At 40.2% G+C, this 19055-nt stretch overlaps 1 protein-coding gene across 2 annotated transcripts in view; it reads right to left on the bottom strand.

Annotated features, from left to right (window-relative positions):
• ADAMTS6 (ADAM metallopeptidase with thrombospondin type 1 motif 6) overlaps nt 1-19055 on the bottom strand; it is a 292975-nt gene that overhangs the window by 51663 nt on the left and 222257 nt on the right. For both annotated transcript variants that reach the window (XM_067568533.1, XM_067568534.1), the window contains 4 exons: nt 15639-15762; nt 15154-15234; nt 12588-12751; nt 10623-10761 (listed from right to left, as the gene is read on the bottom strand). In XM_067568533.1, coding sequence (XP_067424634.1) covers nt 10623-10761; nt 12588-12751; nt 15154-15234; nt 15639-15762 — 508 coding nt within the window. The remainder of the gene's footprint in view (nt 1-10622; nt 10762-12587; nt 12752-15153; nt 15235-15638; nt 15763-19055) is intronic.

Genomic DNA, 19055 nt, shown 5'->3' with positions numbered 1-19055 from the left:
GGGAGGAAAGGGTTGTAAATAGAGGGAATTTTTATGACTAAGATTATGCTGAACAACATAATGAGGTATGGTGCAGGGAGCACTCTGATACAAAATATGGGCCAAATTCTGCCCTGTGTTGTAACCTATTGAAATCAATACAAATGCAGAGATTGTAAATCAGGGCAGAATTTAGCATTATGAATACAGAATAAATTACTTCAAAGGTTACTTGAAGAATACATGAACCAATTTGTTTAAAATAAAGAACCTTTGCCCAAAACTCAAAAACTTGAGCCTTGAATAAGTATAAGTGCATCTTCCTTTTGCCTATAATTTTTTATTTTTATGTTCTGCACATTCTGGTCCAGCCAGAAGGGAAATAAGAAGTGCCAGAAATATCATTAGACTCCAATTCTTGTGAGGTTTCCATCACAGTTTTGAAACTCAACAGGTTTGAATAGCTCAGATAAGATTAAGATAAACACTTTTTCAAGTGAGCTGCCAAATCTTCTGAATTTTGTCCTTTCCTATTAAGTAAACTGTTATGACACCACCTACTGGACTTGATACAGGAAATAGTGAAGTAAAGCTGGCTAGGAAATTTTCAATAAAATGTTTTTCATCAGAAAACGCTGATTTGTCAGCATCAAATTTTTTCCTGGGGAACATACCAGTTTTGACTAAATTTTGTCAAGAAAAGTTGCTCAGATCCAGAATGGAACTGCTGATCAAAATATGTGAGTGTGTGAGAGAGCATCATTCCAGAATAGCCAATAGCCGTGTGGACAGGGTATTTACTTGGGATGTGTGAAACACACCTTTAAGTCCCTGGTCTAAATCAGTCAGCCACTGAGCTGACAGAGACAGTGTCTCTCTGTCCTAGTAAATGTCTCTTATTAGACCTCTTCCATTTTGTATACATAATTAAATATTCACTGGGCTAGACAGAGAGAAACTGACTCTAGGGACCAATGATTAGGGCATTCACCTGGGATATGGGAGATTCACATCCTAGATGAGTTCTCTAAACCCTTGGGCTACTGGCTTTTCTGGAGGGGTTAGAACATAAGAATGGCCATATTGGGTCAGACCAATGGTCCATCTAGCCAAGTATCCTGTCTTCCGACAATGACCAATGCCAGGTACTTCAGAAGGAATTAATAGAACAGATAATCATCAAATGATCCATCAAGTTGTCTCTCACTCATATAATTGGACCAGAAATTCTATACTGGATCTCCCATATCACAGGTGAGTGATTAACCACGGGGCTATAGAGTCAGACTTTCTCTCTGGCACAGTAAATATCTCCTCTTGGAGTTGTTCCACTTTGTATACATAACTAAATATTCAGTAGACCAGAGCAAGATTGATGCTAAGTATAGCCCCATTCTTAAGGCACTTACATGGGATGTAGAAGACCCAGGTTCAGGTCACAGTGCCCTAAAGCAGTAGACTATTAATTATTTAGGGCTCTCAGATTTTTTTTGAGAAAAACTTCAGAAGGACTTGATTTCATCCTGATAAGGAATGGGAAAATTTTTGAAATCTCAAAAAGTTTTGTGGGATAGGAAAATCATTTTCCACCCAACTCGAGGGTGAAGTTCTATGGCCTGTTTTATGCAGATCAAACTTGATGATCACAATAGTCCCTTCTGGCCTTAAAATCTGTGCAATATTTCTATATGGATATTCTGAGAGACTTTGACAACTATGGTAATTGCATGGTTTGTCCACTTTCATGCACATACACAATGCACACTGGTTGACTTTGACCTCTGCTCAAATTGCCCTGAAATGTCCTGATGTTTATTCATGTTCAGCTGTATATATAGCCTGAAGGTTTTGTGGATATGTAGTTTATGGACAGTTTCCATATGATACCAATTGTTGGTATCACTCTTTATATTTGGAAAATAGTATATAATTGGATTCAATTAAAATAGAACTTACAGTTGAAGTCATTGAAGTAATTACATTCATAGAACAACCTCATTATGGCCCTGATTCAGGACAGCAGTTCATAGATTCATAGATTTTAAGATCACAAGGAACTATCATGATCATCTAATTTGACCTCCTGCACATTGCAGGCCACAGAACCTCACTCCTGTAATAGACCCCTAACCTCTGCCTGAGTTATTGAAGTCCTCAAATCATGGTTTAAAGACTTCAAGTTACAGAGAATCCACCATTTACACTAGTTTAGACCTGCAAATACCCCTTGCCCCATGCTTCAGAGGAAAACGAAAAACGCCCATGGTCTCTGCCAATTTGACCCAGGGCAAAATTCCTCCAGATCCCAAATATGGTGATCAGTTAAACCCTAAGCATGTGGGCAAGACCCACCAGCCAAACATCTGGGAAAGAATTCTCAGTAGTAACTCAGTGCCCTCTCCATCTAATGTCCCATCACTAGCTGTTGGAGATATTTGCTGCAAGCAGTCACAGACTGGCAGTCTCATCATACCATCCCCTCCATAAACTTATCAAGCTCAGTCTTAAAACAAGTTAGGTTTTTTGCCCCCACTGTTCCCCTTGGAAGGCTGTTCCAGAACTTCACTCCTCTGATGGTTAGAAACCTTCGCCTAATTTCAAGCCTTAACTTGCTGATGGCCAGTTTATATCTATTTGTTCTCGTGTCCACATTGGTGCTTACATAACTCCTGTCCCTTATGGATATTTATATCTTTGATGTATTTATAGACAGCAATCGTATCGCCACTCAGTCTTCTTTTGGTGAGGCTAAACAAACCAAGCTTCTTGAATCTCTCTCATAAGGTAGATTTTTCATTCCTCAGATCATCCTAGAAGCCCTTCTCTGCACTTATTCCACTTTGAATCATCTTTCTTAAACATGGGAAACCAGAATTGCACCCAGTATTAGGTCTCACCAGTGCCTTGCATAGTGGTACTAACACTTCTCTGTCTCTACTGGAAATACCTTGCCTGATGCATCCTAGAACTGAGTTAGCCTTTTTCACAGCCGCATCACATTGGCAGCTCAGAGTCATCCTGCAATCAATCAAAACACCCAGGTCTCTCTCTTCCTCTGACTCTTCCAACTGATACATCCCCAGTTTATAGCAAAAATTCTTGTTGTTAGTCCCGAAAGGCACAACCTTGCACTTTACACCATTAAATTTCATCCCATTTCTATTACTCTAATTTACAAGGTCCTTCAGATATTCTTGTGTGATATTCCGGTCCGCCTTCATATTGGAATATCTCCCAACTTTGTGTCATCCTCAAATTTTATTAGCACACTCTCACTTTTTGTGCCAAGGTCAGTAATAAAAATGTTAAATAGGATTGGTTCCAAGACTGATCCCTAAGGAACTCCACTAGTAACCTCCCTCCAGACTGACAGTTCAGTTTTCAGTATGACCTGTTGTAGTCTCCCCTTTAACCAGTTCCTTATCCAGCCTGCAATTCTCATATTAATCCCCATCTTTTCCAATTTAACTAATAATTTTCCATGTGAAACAGTATGAAATGCCTTACTGAAATTGAGGTAGATTAGATTTACTTAATTTCCTTTGTCTAAAAAATGAGTTATCTTTTCAAAGAAGGAGATCAGGTTGATCTGGCACAATTTACCTTTTGTAAAACCATGTTGTATTTTATCCCAATTACCGTTAACCTCTATGTCCTTAACTTCTCTTTCAAAATTTGTTCCAAGACCTTGCATACAACTGAAGTCCAACTAACAGGCCTGTAGTTTCCCAGCTCACTTTTTTCCCTTTCTTAAAAATGGGAACTATATAGTAATTCTCCAGTCATACGGTACGACCCCAAAATTTACAGATTAAAAATCCTTGCTATTGGGCTGCAATATTATGTACCAATTCCTTTAATATACTTGGATGGAGATTATTTGGGCCACCCAATTAAATCCCATTAAACTGTTTGAGTTTGACTTCCATCTCAGATGTGGTAATTTCTACCTCCATATCCTCATTCCTATTAGCTACCCTGCCACTACCCCTAAGCTTTTCATTAGTCTTATTAAGCATGTACTTAACTCTAATCATGTGCTTAAATACCATTGACTCAAATACAGTGAAACACTGACTTTAATGGGACTTAAGTACATGATTAATGTGCTTAAGTGCTCTCATGAATAGTGATGCTTTCATGAATTGGGGCCTATATGATGAGGTTCCCTATAAATAGAGTTGCAATTTGCATATTACATTGTACTGAAATAATCTGGTATTTTCAGTCTACTGCTCTATAAACAATTTAACTGTATCAGAACTCTTAAATGGGTTTCAAATATTTGCAGATATAATATGAGAAGTTCATAATAGTTGTGTAATTATTTATCATTTTATTCCTTTCTAATCCCTATATACACAATGGGATTGTAGTTGATTTGCAAAAATAATAAAATAAAAGTTTAAAAATTAGAAAGAATCTTTAAATTTTTCTTCAGGAAAGAAGAGAGAATCTTGCCAGGTAATATATATTATATGTTTCTACTCTTAAAACAAGGGCAAATTTAAAAACAATTGACTTTGTGATATTCATGGCTATACCTGAATGAGTAACAATTTTCAGGAAAACTGTGGAATGATGTAGCCTTCAGCCCTACAAAATCAAAAGGGATAAGGATGAATTTTGCCCCTCCTGCTTACTTCAGGAACAGTTTAAGTTTCTCTTGTTCCCCTGGGTTAGAATCTGCTGAAGTCTGCATGGCTGTGAGGTGTCCTGGCAGGTGTGATTGACTGAGAAGTTACTGACTAGTCAATGTCAGTTCCTTTGCAGAGGGAGGAAATGGTGGGGAATGCAGCCAAAGGGAAAGAGATATGCGGGAGGCATAACTGAATTGTCAGTGCAGTTGATTGCAGGCCAAAGACTACATAAATGGAGTGTGAGCATTTAAAATTGTAACACATTTTTCTTTTTGGAAAAACCAGAATGTAAGGGCTTGTCTGCACATACAGCACTGCAGTGGTGCAGCTGCACTGCTGTAGCACTTAGTGAAGACACTAGCTACAGGAGAGCTTCTCCCATTGGCACAGGTATTCCATCTCCTTGAAAAGTGGTAACTATGTTGACAGGAGAAGCCCTCTGATCTACATAGAGCTGTCTACACTAGGAGTTCGGTCAACCACCGAACGACAAAGTTATACTGATATAAGTCTGCAATATAGACCAAGCCTAAGTGTCTTGGATACTTACATGAAACTCTCTCTTTTTACTATCATAAATTAAAGAAAGAATATGATGGAGCAGATCCTCACTTGGTGCAAACTGTCATAGGTCTATGGAACTATGACAATTTTCTAAAGATCTACAGCTGAAGATCCATCCCAGTGAGTTTTGGTGAGGCTGAAACTCTATTTTCAACTTGCAATTTTGTGCTTACCTATTGTTTTACACAAAGCTTCCAACACATCTTTTGTAATGTTCATGTCTAATAAATGTGGAAGTTGAGTCTTAACTCTGAAATAACAACGAGAGTCCTGAAGGTGCTACAGGACTCTCGTTGTTTTGCTGTATACAGACTAACACGGCTACTCCTCTGGAAATTTTCAACTCTGAAATAATTCACTGTTATGAACTTGGCGTAGCTCTTAACTATTCTAATAAGGAATCTGGAGATTCCTTGCCATGGGATAATTCCTGGCTGAAATACAGTTGGCTCTATACCAGCCCTTTTTAGCCCATTTAGCACAATTGTTTTCAACCTTTTTTCATTTTTGAACCCCTAAAAAATTTCAAATGAAGGTGTGAACTACTTTGGAAATCTTAGACATAGTCTGCAGAGCCCCCAGAGGTCTAAGGACCACAGGTTGAAAACCACTGCTGTAGCATACAGGGTATACTGGCGGTATGGCTGGAGTGCCTTGTGTTCCAGCAATCCCTGGCTACATAATGGACTGTTGCCAGCCTGTGTAAATTAAAGCATCCTTCTCTAACTTATGCTCCTGGACTTAGAGGAGTATAAAGGTGGCTTTAAGCCTTTGCCACTTTTGCTCCCTCCCTTGGGTCCTGTGCTAAGCTGGACCTCAGAAATTGGCCCACCACATATGTATGATGAATAATATCATACTTTGAGTGTAATAGTTATTTAGGCAAATAAACTGAAAACAACAATTTTAAACATAAAATTAAAAAGTTACAATTTGAAATGTATTTTTAATAATTTTTCCAAGTCTTGATCTTGTTCCCATTAAAAGTCAACGGATGTTTAGCCAAAGATGTCAGCTGGGAGAAGGTATATATATCTTGGATTATTTGCTTTATAAAGTAATTAAATTCAATGAGCACTCATGCAAAACCATTTTTTAGAAAAGGAGTAGTCATATAGGCAGGTGACTTCAGATCTAGAATATGTGATTACACCCAAGATACTCATAAAGTCATCACTCTAGGGTAATGCAGTCATCTGAAATTAAGGTTGATAAAACCTCTCTTTTATTGATAGTCAAAAATGAAATGAAAACTAAGACAAAAAATTCACAACACCTAAATGGTAAATATCAGAAGGGTAAAACAGAAGCCTTGAATGACACTGGTGATATTATGTGAAAACCTTTCTATTCCCAATAAGCATCTAGTAGCACCCTCATTTATTGTAGGTGGGGCCGGTAGCACCACATTTCATACATGTTCAGTAGAGACTTGCTAGAGTTTAACAGCTAAAATCTCAGAAGATTCTATCCTCACTGAGTATGCTCAAAACCCTCATAGCTCCTAGTGTTGACCAGACTGCAGATGCTCCCTCCCCACAGAGGAACTGAGCATGTTCCATCACCTCACTGCTCCTACATGTAACAAGACTGTGCATGAGCCATCCTCTCACATCTCTTAGTACTGACTAGCCTGAGTATGTGCTGTCCCTACAGAGTGTTTGAGCATGCTTCAGTCCAAGGCTACAGAGATCCCTATAACTGCTGCTCTGGGCCAAGGTAGGGCCAGGCAATGGAACTGAGACCAGGGAGCTTGTTTCTCCTGTGCTCTTAATGATACCATCTGCTGGCACCCATGTAATAGAGGAATCTGTCTGATTCAAATGCAGAGGGAATAAACGTATAACTCAGCCCCCTTTTGTGTATGCATTATGATACAATCTTTAATTACACCATCACATGCCATTTTTTCCACAGGACCCCTGCCTCATTCAGTACACAGGATGGATCTGCTCTGGGAATGAATTGGGGTTGTGCAGTAAAGGAGGCTGTTGTCTGTAAGACCCCTTCCTCCTTTGTTCAGAGATTGGAAGGATAGGCAGAGGGTTTCAGGAAGAAAAGGAAGGGTGTTGTGATTAAGACAGTTGAATAGGGGCTTAAAGAATTGGATTTCATCCCTGCCTCTGCCACAGAGTTGCTATGTGATTCTGGGCAAGTCAGTGAAACATTTCAGAGGTGTCACCAACTGTGTGTCCTTCATTTTCTGGGTACCCACCATGAGACCCTGGGACCTGATTTGCAGAAGGCCTGAGCACAAACAGTTGCAACTGAAGTCCATGTTCTTCAGTATATAAAGTGCTATATAATGAATATATAAAGTGCTGTATAATGCTAAGTATTCTGAAAAATCAGGTCCTAGGCATCTCACATTGGCACCAAAAATAGAGGATACTTTTGACCTTAATCTCTCTGTGCCTCTTTAAAATGGATATAATACCTCCTCCTTTCCTCATGGGGTTTTTGTGAATATTAATTCATGTTTTTGAAGCACTCACATACTATAGTGATGAGTGTCATAGAAAAACCTATGAGAAAATTTATTATTCGGTCTTCATGACAGGGTTTGAGTAGTATGCAGTAAATAAGATGTAGGGCCACACACTGAACAATGAGGATAAAATAAAATATTGAATAGTTGCTTGTTAATTAAGCACTGTCCATCCTGTACACTGAACGAGGCAAAGATCCTGTAGGAAAAATAGCACAAGATCATGTAATTAAAGACTATATTACAACGAATAGAAACAAAGAGGCCAAATTAAGGGTGCACAATTTAATTTTTGATGTTTCTTAAGTTTGAGTGCTTGAATTTGCGATCTTAATCATGATAATTTAAGAGAGTTTTTGTGTGTGTTGTATATTGACAGGAAGATACAATACTGGAATACAGACTTGGTCAGAGAAAGTGCTGCCCATAAGTTAAATGTAGCCAGCAGAGTTCTACATGGCCCATGTAATGCTTTATCTTGCTCTGAGTAGAGAGTGTTTGGATCAAGATGGAGTATATATCTATAAGAGAATATGTCTATGGAGAAATGTCTATAAGCTATATGTTTGAGAAGGGCAGCTACAGTCTTGTCCATATCATGCAAGTTAGGTGCATCCCTCAAATTTCAGTCAAAATGTCAATGTCAGTGACTGTCCCTAACAGTCAGTTAGGGAAATTTAGACACATCTGTTCTAACCACTATTCCAAAATCTTAATTTTTTTTGTCTCTAGGGTAAAAGCAGCTCTAGCAATGATTTTCCCATTATACACTTACACTTTTCCTCACCCGCTCCCATTGCTTTTCAACTTTTAGTAGACAATTCTTGCATTACTAAATGGTTTACTATTTTCTATTGTAGAGAACGTTTTCCTTTCTAAAGATAGTACTTGAATAAGCAGAACTGCAGTGGTTGATACTCAGACATAATGAAGTCTATAAAATAACCAAAGCCACACAGTGGCTGTATTTCTAGGATTTTTCCATATTTCCTATTTTTATTAACCTATTTTTTTAGTTACAATATCTACCTCACTTCTCTTTTTCCCTGACCCAGCCTCTTTTTTAAACTGAGTATCCCTGTCTTCTTTTGGCTTATAGCAAAAGGTATTTCATAAACTGCAATAAAAAAAATTCACATGAGAAAAGCAGATAGTTTCTATATGAGTTATAGCTACAGTGAAACAATTATTCCCTGAACAGAGCCCTCATTTGCCTTAAAGAAAATCAGTCACCACAGCATTTTCTCACATTAAACTGAAGGAAAGGAGAGAGAGTAAAAAGTCTGATTTTAGCCACTATTAACTACTTAAAAAGGAACTTTTGTGTTCAGGTAAACTTTTAAACACAATCAATTCATTTACTTTTCAATTTTTCATACATCGTTTACAGTTTAATTAATGATGCTAAGATATTAGTATTTAAACAAAGCCAGCCTCTTGCTTCCATATAATACTGAATTTGGGACATCACAATCATTTCCATGATAAAAGACTCCGGAGTGAAATCCTGGCCCTACTGAAGTCAATGGGAGTTTTGCCAATGACTTCAATAGGCCCATGCTTTCACTCACTCTGTCATAAACATGGGATTTGGCATTACTTGCCACCACCTAATGTTTGGAACTGTCTTTTTATCCTAATGTGATAGGTACTCTCTTTCTCTGAACTTCTTCCTTAAAACCTAATTCTTCAACAAGGCTCACAAATGCCAATGCAGATCAGTAAAAATTCTGTCACTCACCTATTATGCAACAAAAAACGTATGATGAATAAACAAAAAGATATTAAGTTAGCACCATCCTCTAGATCTCCCAGTGTCCTTTTGTGTCAAACATTTTTCTAGTCAGCACCACAGGAGGGGAACTGTATCTTTCTTTGTGTCCTGTACAATGCTGAGCATACTGTTGGAACTTAAAAAAGAAACTAGTAATAATAACCATCTCAGGATCCAGGAGAAAGATACTGTAAGGAAAAAAGTTCTAAATACAAAAATCTTCAATAGCAGGAATAGGAACTCAAATACTTAGATTTAAGTGTAATTTAAAAAAAAGAATTCCCCCCTATTAAATAAAAGTGGAGAATTTCCCCTGATATGGGGACATGCACTACCAAGATCCAGGGACAGTTTTAATATTCTCATTCTCTTGTCTTCTCAAAGTGATGTGTGTGGTGGAGGCGATGAATTTAGTCTCCAGAGAGAAGAAAGATGCTGCTCACACAGCACTTCTACTCACCAGTCCATGCAGCAGCAATGGTGTTGGCTTTGAAGGAAGCCAACTGTCCTGCTCTCCCAGCCAGAGGTAAAGAATTGCATTGGTGGCCACTAGAGGGAGGAGGATTAGGAATACAGTAAATTGTGGGCAAAAGGCACCCATGATGAACTCACATGGGGCAACCCTCAAATCCCCCACCACTGCCAACAGCCAATGAATCTCAGATACTGCTATGGGCTGGGAAGTATCATCCAGTAGTGAAATATCTACTACTGAAAGGCTGCCAGTATGCATCCTTAACTTTGCTGGTTGGAGGATAGGAGGGCCTGCCGAGGATCATATGAAGTACAACCTTCTCCCCTTTGTTACAGATACCTTATATTTGCCTTCTGAGTCTTGTTTATTTCCTTACTTAAAACTTCAGATGTCTTTTATCAAGAAAGCTCCTGTGAAAAGCTAGCATGCCAGCTTCAAGAGACTCTCAGGAGAAGCACCAGCAGACAGACACTCACTGTGCCAAGAAGTACTGTATTTAATCAACAAATCTGTACAAATTACATGAAGTTGAAAATAAAGAAAATACAATGTGATAATCAAAAGAAACTTTCTTTCACTAAATTAAGGCTTGAAGCAGACCTGAAAGAAATGTTTTCAATTAGTTACCTAAACAAATATGAGGCAATATACATTTTGTAATTCAACTGACTCTTCAGCTTGATTGCCTGATACGTGTCTTACCTCCAGCACAAGTAGCAGAACATTCTGACCAAGGGAGGTGATTCCATGCAAAACCAACTTCATTGTCTCCACTGCCAGTGCGAGAGATGGGAACATTGAATTTATACCTTATCCCCAAATTCTGTTCCTGTAGCAGAATCTGCAGTTGAAAAAAACTGGTTATACCATTAAAACATGCAAGCAGAGAGCAACTACAATGACATTTAATTGAGGTATGTGTTATGTCTTATAGATGGAGAAAATCATAGAATATTAAGGTTGGAAGGGACCTCAGGAGGTCATCTAGTCCAATCCCCTGCTCAAAGCAGGACCAAACTCAACTAAATCATCCCAGCCAGGGCTTTATCAAGCTGCACCTTAAAAACTCGAAGGATGGAGATTCCACCACCTCCCTATATAACCCATTCCAGTGCTTCACCACTCTTCTAGTGAAAAAATGTCATAAAGCAAGCCATAACAGTTCTTGCAGGTATTCCCAAAATAAATCTGGACTAACCTTTAAATTACAAACACACACGTGTGTGCATACGCATGTGCGCACACCCTGATTTTTTCCATTGTATAAGGTGAGTTTTTTTCTCTCCATTTTTCCTTAAAAGCAAAATTTGCTTCTGACATAACAATTCTAATCTTCTGGTCCTCATTAAATTAAATTAATATTTACTTCATGGAGGCATCAAGGCCAAATAATATTAAAGGACTTTATTGTGGCTGGCCCTGTGCAGGTGTGCAACAATCTTCAAACCCCCATATTGAGCTCTTGTGCAGGGACTATTCACAACGTGGCTTGGGAACTAATAAGACCTTTACCTGATTAGGGCTTCTACATGCTACCACAATATAAATATTACTAATTATACTCCAATCTAGCATCAGTTATGGCTCTAGCTTCCAAAAGGGAGACAAACGAGGGTGGAGCCATTTCCCCAACACCCACTGCACAAGCCAGTGGAGCTGACTGGGGGGTACATGGGAAGAATGGATACTGGTCCTTTATATAGGGTGGCAGAGCTGCTGCTGCAGGTGCAACACCACAGACCACCGGATGGAAACATCATAATTCTTGTGGTTCGTGCTGTAGCACAGAACCTCCACATGCCCCCTGCTCAATACAGTGCTGTGCCTTAAAGGCAACCTAGCCCTGAATCCTGTACTTGTGGTTTTTCTATTGCTACTGCTAACATCTATGGTATATGTTAACATAAAGCAACCTGGATGAGTCTCAGAGATATTTCTCACCCCACCATGCCTCCAGTTATAATTTACTTTGAGGCATATGTTCCTCTCTGTGAGAGAGCAAAATGGTGGACAATCTTCAGTAGGAATGTCACTGGTGCTGAGCTGATGAGAAAAGTAGTTAATGCAGTATGTACCTCCCCACCTCATAATCACTTCTAGCCTCTCCACACCTATAACAGGCAAAACAGGCTTCATATTGTTGGGAGCATGGCCAGAGATGTGCAGAGTCAGGGAATTTACCACAGAGAATTTACTATGGGCCAGACCATGATACCTCACATCATAGTCAGACCCACTGAAATCAACAGGGCTACTTCTGGTGTAAGATATTACCTATTGTGAATAATGGCATCACAACAAAGCCCAGTGCAATTGTCATATAACTTGCCTCACATTTTCATGCACCACCAATAGATATGACCACACCATATATCCAGATTTCAATTTATGTTGCCATTACTGTGAGGACCAGGAAGCAAATGAAACTAGGAGGGATCCCACCTGTGGCCTGAGAAGTGTAGGATTTTCACTGATATTTCCTGTAGATCTCCTGGCAATACAACAGTCAGTTTGGGGAAGATAAAGTGATGAGCTGGAGGTAATCTCAAAGCCCAAGAACTAGGCAGGCTGTATTCCTTTTCCAGGCAATTTTACTCAGCTTATTGCCCTGTTTTTTGGAACATAAACTCATGTTTGAGTTCAGAAAGATATTAATTATAACATTACCATGACTATGAGATTTTCTGAAGTAGGACCTAAAGCTTCCAAAGATTCAGGTTCCTCTGTTGGCCTCTTGTAATGAAAAGCTGTTCCAGCGACATCAAACTTTCTAGGCCAGTCAATAGTCCAGGCACCATTAATATAGTAGTCATCCTCTTCAGATTTTAAAGCTTAAAAAAAAATACAAGCCACCTAAAAATTGGAAGCAGCATTTATAATAGAGAAGCCACTGCAAATTAAACCACTAATTTGATAGAAGTATGTGTACTTTAGTTCTATAACATTGGTTTCAAAGTAGTTTAAAACCTTCTTTTCCTTTTAGTAGAATGACCAAAGTTTGGGACAAGCCACATAGCAAAGGAACATAAAAGGCAGCTGCTTCATCATGTCTTCATTCCTGCTTCCTACCTCTGAATCAATTCATCTACAACTGAAGCTGTGAAACAAAGGACTGAGACTCATTCAGGTACTCCAGAGGAACTGTACAAACTCCACAATACTGCTAAGAATCTGATATATATGGACTTTGAAGTCATTTGTATGTATCTGATTGCTTTGAACATTTAACATCTCTCTTCTCGTTTGTTTCTTTCCTTTTATAATAAACCTTTAGTTTTGTTACTAAAGGATTGGTTGGCAGCATGGTATTTTGGGTTAGACCCAAACTTGTATTGACCTGGCAATGTGGCTGACCGTTTGGGGGGAATCAGGAGAATATTTTGGTAAAGGGAATAGAGTTTAAATAACTTATCTCTTTACTGGACCCAGTTCCGATTCGGAGCCAGAGATTGAAATGCAATAAAGGGGGCTGTGTATTTCTTGTTATAGGTTCTTGATAACCAGTATGGGAAATTAGGAGCACTGTTTGTGACTGGTCGGAGAATCTAAACTTCAGTGTTTCCCACCAGTTCTGGGAGAATCTGCTCTCCTTTTGCAGCCAGCCCTAACCTTGGCATTTTCAGGTGGGCTACAGGAGGCACAGATGGGTCACAAAGTATATGAAAAATTATTAGACTAAAGCTGAGTATCAGAATATTGGCCAGAATTTGGCCTCATCAGAAGCTAAATTTCCATAAAATCCTAATTTTTATCCACTCTAACTTCAAAAGGTCCAGTCAGGTTAAATTAACAAAACAGGACATTTAAAACATGAAAAAGGAGTTAAAATACACATTTTAAAACTACTGCACAAACAACAAAGAACTAAAATAAACCTGTCTGCAAAATATTATTTGTTTAAAAAAATAAAACCAGAAAGTTTTCCTGTAACTTTTAAAACAGATTTGTCAATAAAAATATTTTTTCCAAATCATTTTCCATTGTTTCATACCTGAAGAGGCAATTTTTTTCAAAAGGGATGAGGTTCTGTGCAATTTTACACTTGCAAAATGAATTGTAGTAGCTAAGAGTAGTTGCCTTTCTGTCTGATATGTACCCTCAATCATGGATTTAGAGGTGCAAGAACCTTGGCTCTTACACAGAGCTCTTCTTCAGGCAGAAGAAGATGAAACCTTGTCTCTCTCACCAATAGTAGTTGGTCCACGAAAAGATATTACCTCACCCACCCAGTCTCTCTGATTGAAATATCAGTTATAAGATATAGATACTATTTCACCAACACCACAACTTTTGGTGGGGGAGAGAGGGAGAGTAAGGTCTTGCAAGTGTCATAAGCATTCTTGATTTCTCAGGCTGAGTATGTTACTCTTCCTCCTAAAAGGGAGAAGGCTGGCAATCCTGCTGAATTACAGTGGTAGAGGGGAGCAGACTCCAGTACTAACACTACAGCAAATAATTCTGATGTTGGGGAGTTAATTTATCTAGGAGGTTAGCTAACCTCCAAGCTCCCATCTAGCACATATCACAGTCCTTCACAAGCATTTGTTTTGCTAGATATTTGCATTCCTGTGGGCTAAGGGACAACAAAGCAGCCTACTCAGCAGATCTGCAGCCTAACCAAATAACAGTTTCTGGGACTGTCAGTTCATTACATTGCTGAACAACAAAGTCATCAGTTTCTTTTGACTGAGAAATTTGTTCCCTTGTATGTTTGTGAACTGAATGTTACATAAACCAGGTTAGGGAAACTTCTAGCCATGCTTACTCTTTAGTGCTTAGTGAAGCCTGTTCTTATCCCGTGGACCACGTTGGCACCAGTTTGACCCCCAGATCAAAAGAGTACAAGGCAGGTTTAAAGCCACCTTTAAAGGGAGGAAGGATTCAGCCTGGGACTTGGGACTTGAATTCAATTTCCTGCTCTACCACAAGCTTCCTGAATGGGCAAGTCACTTTAGCTTCTCTGTGCCTCAGTTTCCCCATCTGTAAAATGGAGATAATAGTATTTCCCCACCTCACAGGAAAGTTTTTAAGTTAAGTAAATTAAAGACTGTGGGGTAATCAGATACTATGGTTATGGGGGCATGTAAGTACCTAAAACTAATGGATAATATTACCTACTCTGGTCCTGCACCCAGCAAAGCTTAACCAGACCATAGAATCTGGTCCACTATCTTCAAAGCACTTTATAAACATTACTAGTTAATTAAGCTCTTGTATTTCAACAAGCTCTTACCAATGTAGTTCTTTGACATAGCCACTTCTTTTATTTCGATGTGAACAGAACCTCTTGGAATTTGAACCACTTCCATGTAGCCTATAAGGTAAAGGTAAACCTTATTTATTATTATTATTACCTGGGTGAAAATAGCAATTGGATTATTATTACCTGGGTAAAACTAACAATTGAATAGCAATTTGGATTCAAATGTGCCTGACACTCTGCCTTTCATGCCAAATAATGGAGAACTCTTTAAATCTCAGAGACAAATGTGGGAAACAATAGCAAGAATCTAACATGGAGCCATGAGTATCTCCTTTCTACGTATTAATGTAGCCCTTCCTACAATGTTTTAGAATTCACTGATTAACTTACAAGTTGGCTGTAAAAGTACATCATCTTTCATGTTTTGAGCTTTCAGTTAGGCTCCATTTGGGCATAGCAGTCGACCCACATGCATCGAATCACAGAATGAGGGTGGTCTATATCTGCATACTTACCTCCTCTGGGCAATGAATCATTGAAGAAACCTTCAGTGGCTTCACACGTGCTACCATCTCCTCCACATACACGGCATCTGTCTTCCTTAGCATCAGACCCCAAAATATTATCACAACCTACGTGCTGAGAACAGATAAGGACAGAACAAATGTTACTGAAGACAGGTGGTTACTTGGGTCATTGCCTGAAAATACTGAATATTTTCCAAAAAGATTTCTTCCTAAGTATCTGAGACTTTGTTCTCCCTTTACCTACTCCACGTTGAGTGGCTCATATCATAAGAGGGTTTTCACTTAGCAGAAAAGGAGACTCAGAAATCAGTGATGATCCAAATTTAGTTTATTGATAATAAATAATTTGTGCTCTGATAGTGCTTTTCATAGGAGGATGTCAGTATTTTACAAACATTAATGAACAACACCTTAACACAATTATTATTGAATATCTATACGGTGCCCCAAAATGTTCTAATTTTCCTCTACCTTTGGTTTCTCTAACAAAGCAATAGTTTATGTGTCTTTCTTGAGTGGTTGCTTAAAAACAAGTTTTGTGGTGTTTTTGTTTCTATACGTTTTGTTTCTATATACCTTTATACCTTTGCAAGCCATCTCCTTACATTCTGCAGAAAAGTAATGCAGCTAAATTTGTGACTCACAATTATTTTGATAAGAACAAAGTCATATAAATATTTAAATATTGCATTGCACAATCAAGAAGAATGAAAGACTGAGCTGGATGCAGAGAGCTTGTGTGTAATCTGGACTTGATTCTCTCCTGCATATAAGCCCCAGCATTAGTTAAACAAGAATACATTTATCCCACGCTACCAGCTGGAAAAAAGATTCCAGGAAAACAGCAGCTGATAGGATTGAAAGAACCTATCTGAAGACTCAGGGAGAGAATGGAGCTATTAAAATTTACAGGTGGTATGTTATGGCATTATCTAGAGGGGATATCTATGCACAGTGATCAATGTGTCAAACCATCATAATTTAAGGATTCACCTCAGCCAGGGAATGGGAGAAAATATATGCTGGGAAGGAAGAACTACTTAATAACAATGGATAAGATGAACAGGAGGAACACTGCAACTTATACTTCTTCAGATGATTATAATACAAAGAAGAATCAAATAATCCCCAAAACAGAACATATGGTAGCCTCATGAACAGACCGCCATAAATACTATTTTCTACCATCTTGTTTAGAAATAATAATACAGATGTGATAACAGAAGTTAAAGTTTCAAAATGTTTTCACTGCTGTGCAAATTAATACAAATCATGAAAATTTCAGCTTTCTTACTGATTACAAAAAGCAAAACAGAGATCTATCTGACTAACCTATACTTTCTTATGTAGTCCTCTGCTGGGAATAAATCCAATCTTCATTTCCGCTCATTTTCTAAATATTTTAACTCTTAGAAAAAATAAGGTTACTTACCAGTAACTGTTGTTCTTCGAGATGTGTTGCTCATATCCATTCCAATTTAGATGTGTGCGCGCCCCGTGCACAGATTCCCGGAACCTTTTTCCCTTAGCCTGCCCGCAGGGCCAGCTCAGGCGCCCCCTGGAGTGCCGCGCTCATGTCGCGGTATAAAGGGCACTGCTGGCCACGCGGGTCCCCAGTTCCTTCTTTCTGCCGACTCCGACAGCGGGGACGGGGGGTGGGGTTGGAATGGATATGAGCAACACATCTCGAAGAACAACAGTTACTGGTAAGTAACCTTGTTTTCTCTCTTCGAATGATTGCTCATATGCATTCCAATTTAGGTGATTGAGTAGCAATACCCATGGAGGTGGGTAGAAGTCACTGACGAGCAACTCTACTCAATACGGCTCTGCCAACAGCTGCGTCGTCTCTAGCCTGTTGAACAATGGCATAATGGGTCGTAAAAGTGTGAACTGATGACCAGGTGGCAGCCCTGCAGATGTCCTGCAGTGGCACGTTCTCTAGGAAGGCTGCCGAAGAGGCCTGAGCCCTAGTCGAATGTGCCGTCACCATTCCTGGTAAAGGCACTTTCGCCTGCTCGTACCCGCCTTAATGCAAGACGTGATCCAAGAAGAGATCCGCTGGGCAGAGACGGGAGAGCCCTTCATCCTGTCTGCCAGAGCTATGAACAGCTGTGACGATTTACGAAAGGGTCTGGTCCTCTCCAGGTAGTGTGCCAGGGCCCTCCTGACATCCAGCGAATGCCATCTCCGTTCCTCTTCCGATCCGTGGGGTTTTGGGAAGAACACAGGGAGGAAAATGTCTTGGTTACAGTGGAAATGGGACACCACCTTAGGCAGGAAGGCTGGGTGAGGCCTCAACCTAACCTTATCCTTGTAAAAGACCGTATAGGGGGGCTCCGAAGTAAGAGCTCTTATCTCAGAGACCCTTCTGGCGGAAGTGATGGCCACCAGGAACGCTACCTTCCAGGATAGGAGTAACAGGGAGCACGTGGCCATGGGTTCAAAGGGAGGTCCTGTGAGCATGGTGAGGACCAGGTTTAGGTCCCAGGGGGGAATAGGATCTCAGACCTGAGGAAACATCCTCTCCACCCCTTTCAAAAATCTAACCGACATGGGGTGGGAAAACAGTGACCTCCCTTGCAGCGGCTGGTGAAAAGCCGAAATTGCTGCCAGGTGAACCTTCAGGGATGCCAGGGCTAAGCCCTGGGTTTTAAGGTATAGGAGGTACTCCAGGATTACTTGTATAGGTGAGCAGGCTGGTGCGATACCCTTAGCCTCTGCCCAACCCGTAAAGCGCCTCCACTTAGCCCGGTATGTAACCTGTGTGGAGGGTTTTCTGCTACCAAGCAGAATCTGTTGGACCTGTAAGGAACAAGCCCTTTCACTTTCCGTCAGCCAGAGAGTCTCCAGGCTGTTAGATGGAGGGAATCCAGGTCCGGGTGCAGAAGGCGTCCCTGGTCCTGGGAGAGCAGGTCGTATCGCCTGGGGAGTGTAATCGGTGTGGCGATAGATAGGTGGAGCAGTGTACTGTACCAATACTGCCTCGGCCACGCTGGGGCAATCAATATGACATTCGCTTTGTCCCTCTTGACCTTGAGAAGGACCTGAGGGAGGAGCGGAATGGGGAAATGCATACATCAGGGCCCCTCCCCATTCCACTAGGAATGCGTCGGAAAGGGAGCCTGGCTCTCGACCTCGAAGTGAGCAGTAAATGGGGCACTTCTTGTTCCGCGATGACGCGAACAGGTCCAGTTGGGGAACTCCCCACTTTTGGAAGATTAAAGCTGCCACCTCCTGGTGCAGCGACCACTCGTGCCTGGGGGAGAACGACCGACTGAGGCGGTCCGCCTCTTCGTTCCTGTTCCCCGGGAGGTGATAGGCAAACAAATGAAAATCGTGTCTCACTGCAAATTCCCAGAGACGCGTGGCTTTCTGGCACAGGGCCGAGGAACGCGCTCCCCC

The sequence above is a fragment of the Emydura macquarii genome, unplaced genomic scaffold (assembly GCF_026122565.2).
Source record: "Emydura macquarii macquarii isolate MOO-44397 ecotype Brisbane River unplaced genomic scaffold, CSIRO-AGI_Emac_v2 contig_2897, whole genome shotgun sequence".
Lineage (NCBI taxonomy): Eukaryota > Metazoa > Chordata > Testudines > Chelidae > Emydura > Emydura macquarii.
The sequence above is the reverse complement of the archived record's forward strand: the minus strand, read 5'-3'. Positions and strand labels throughout refer to the sequence as shown.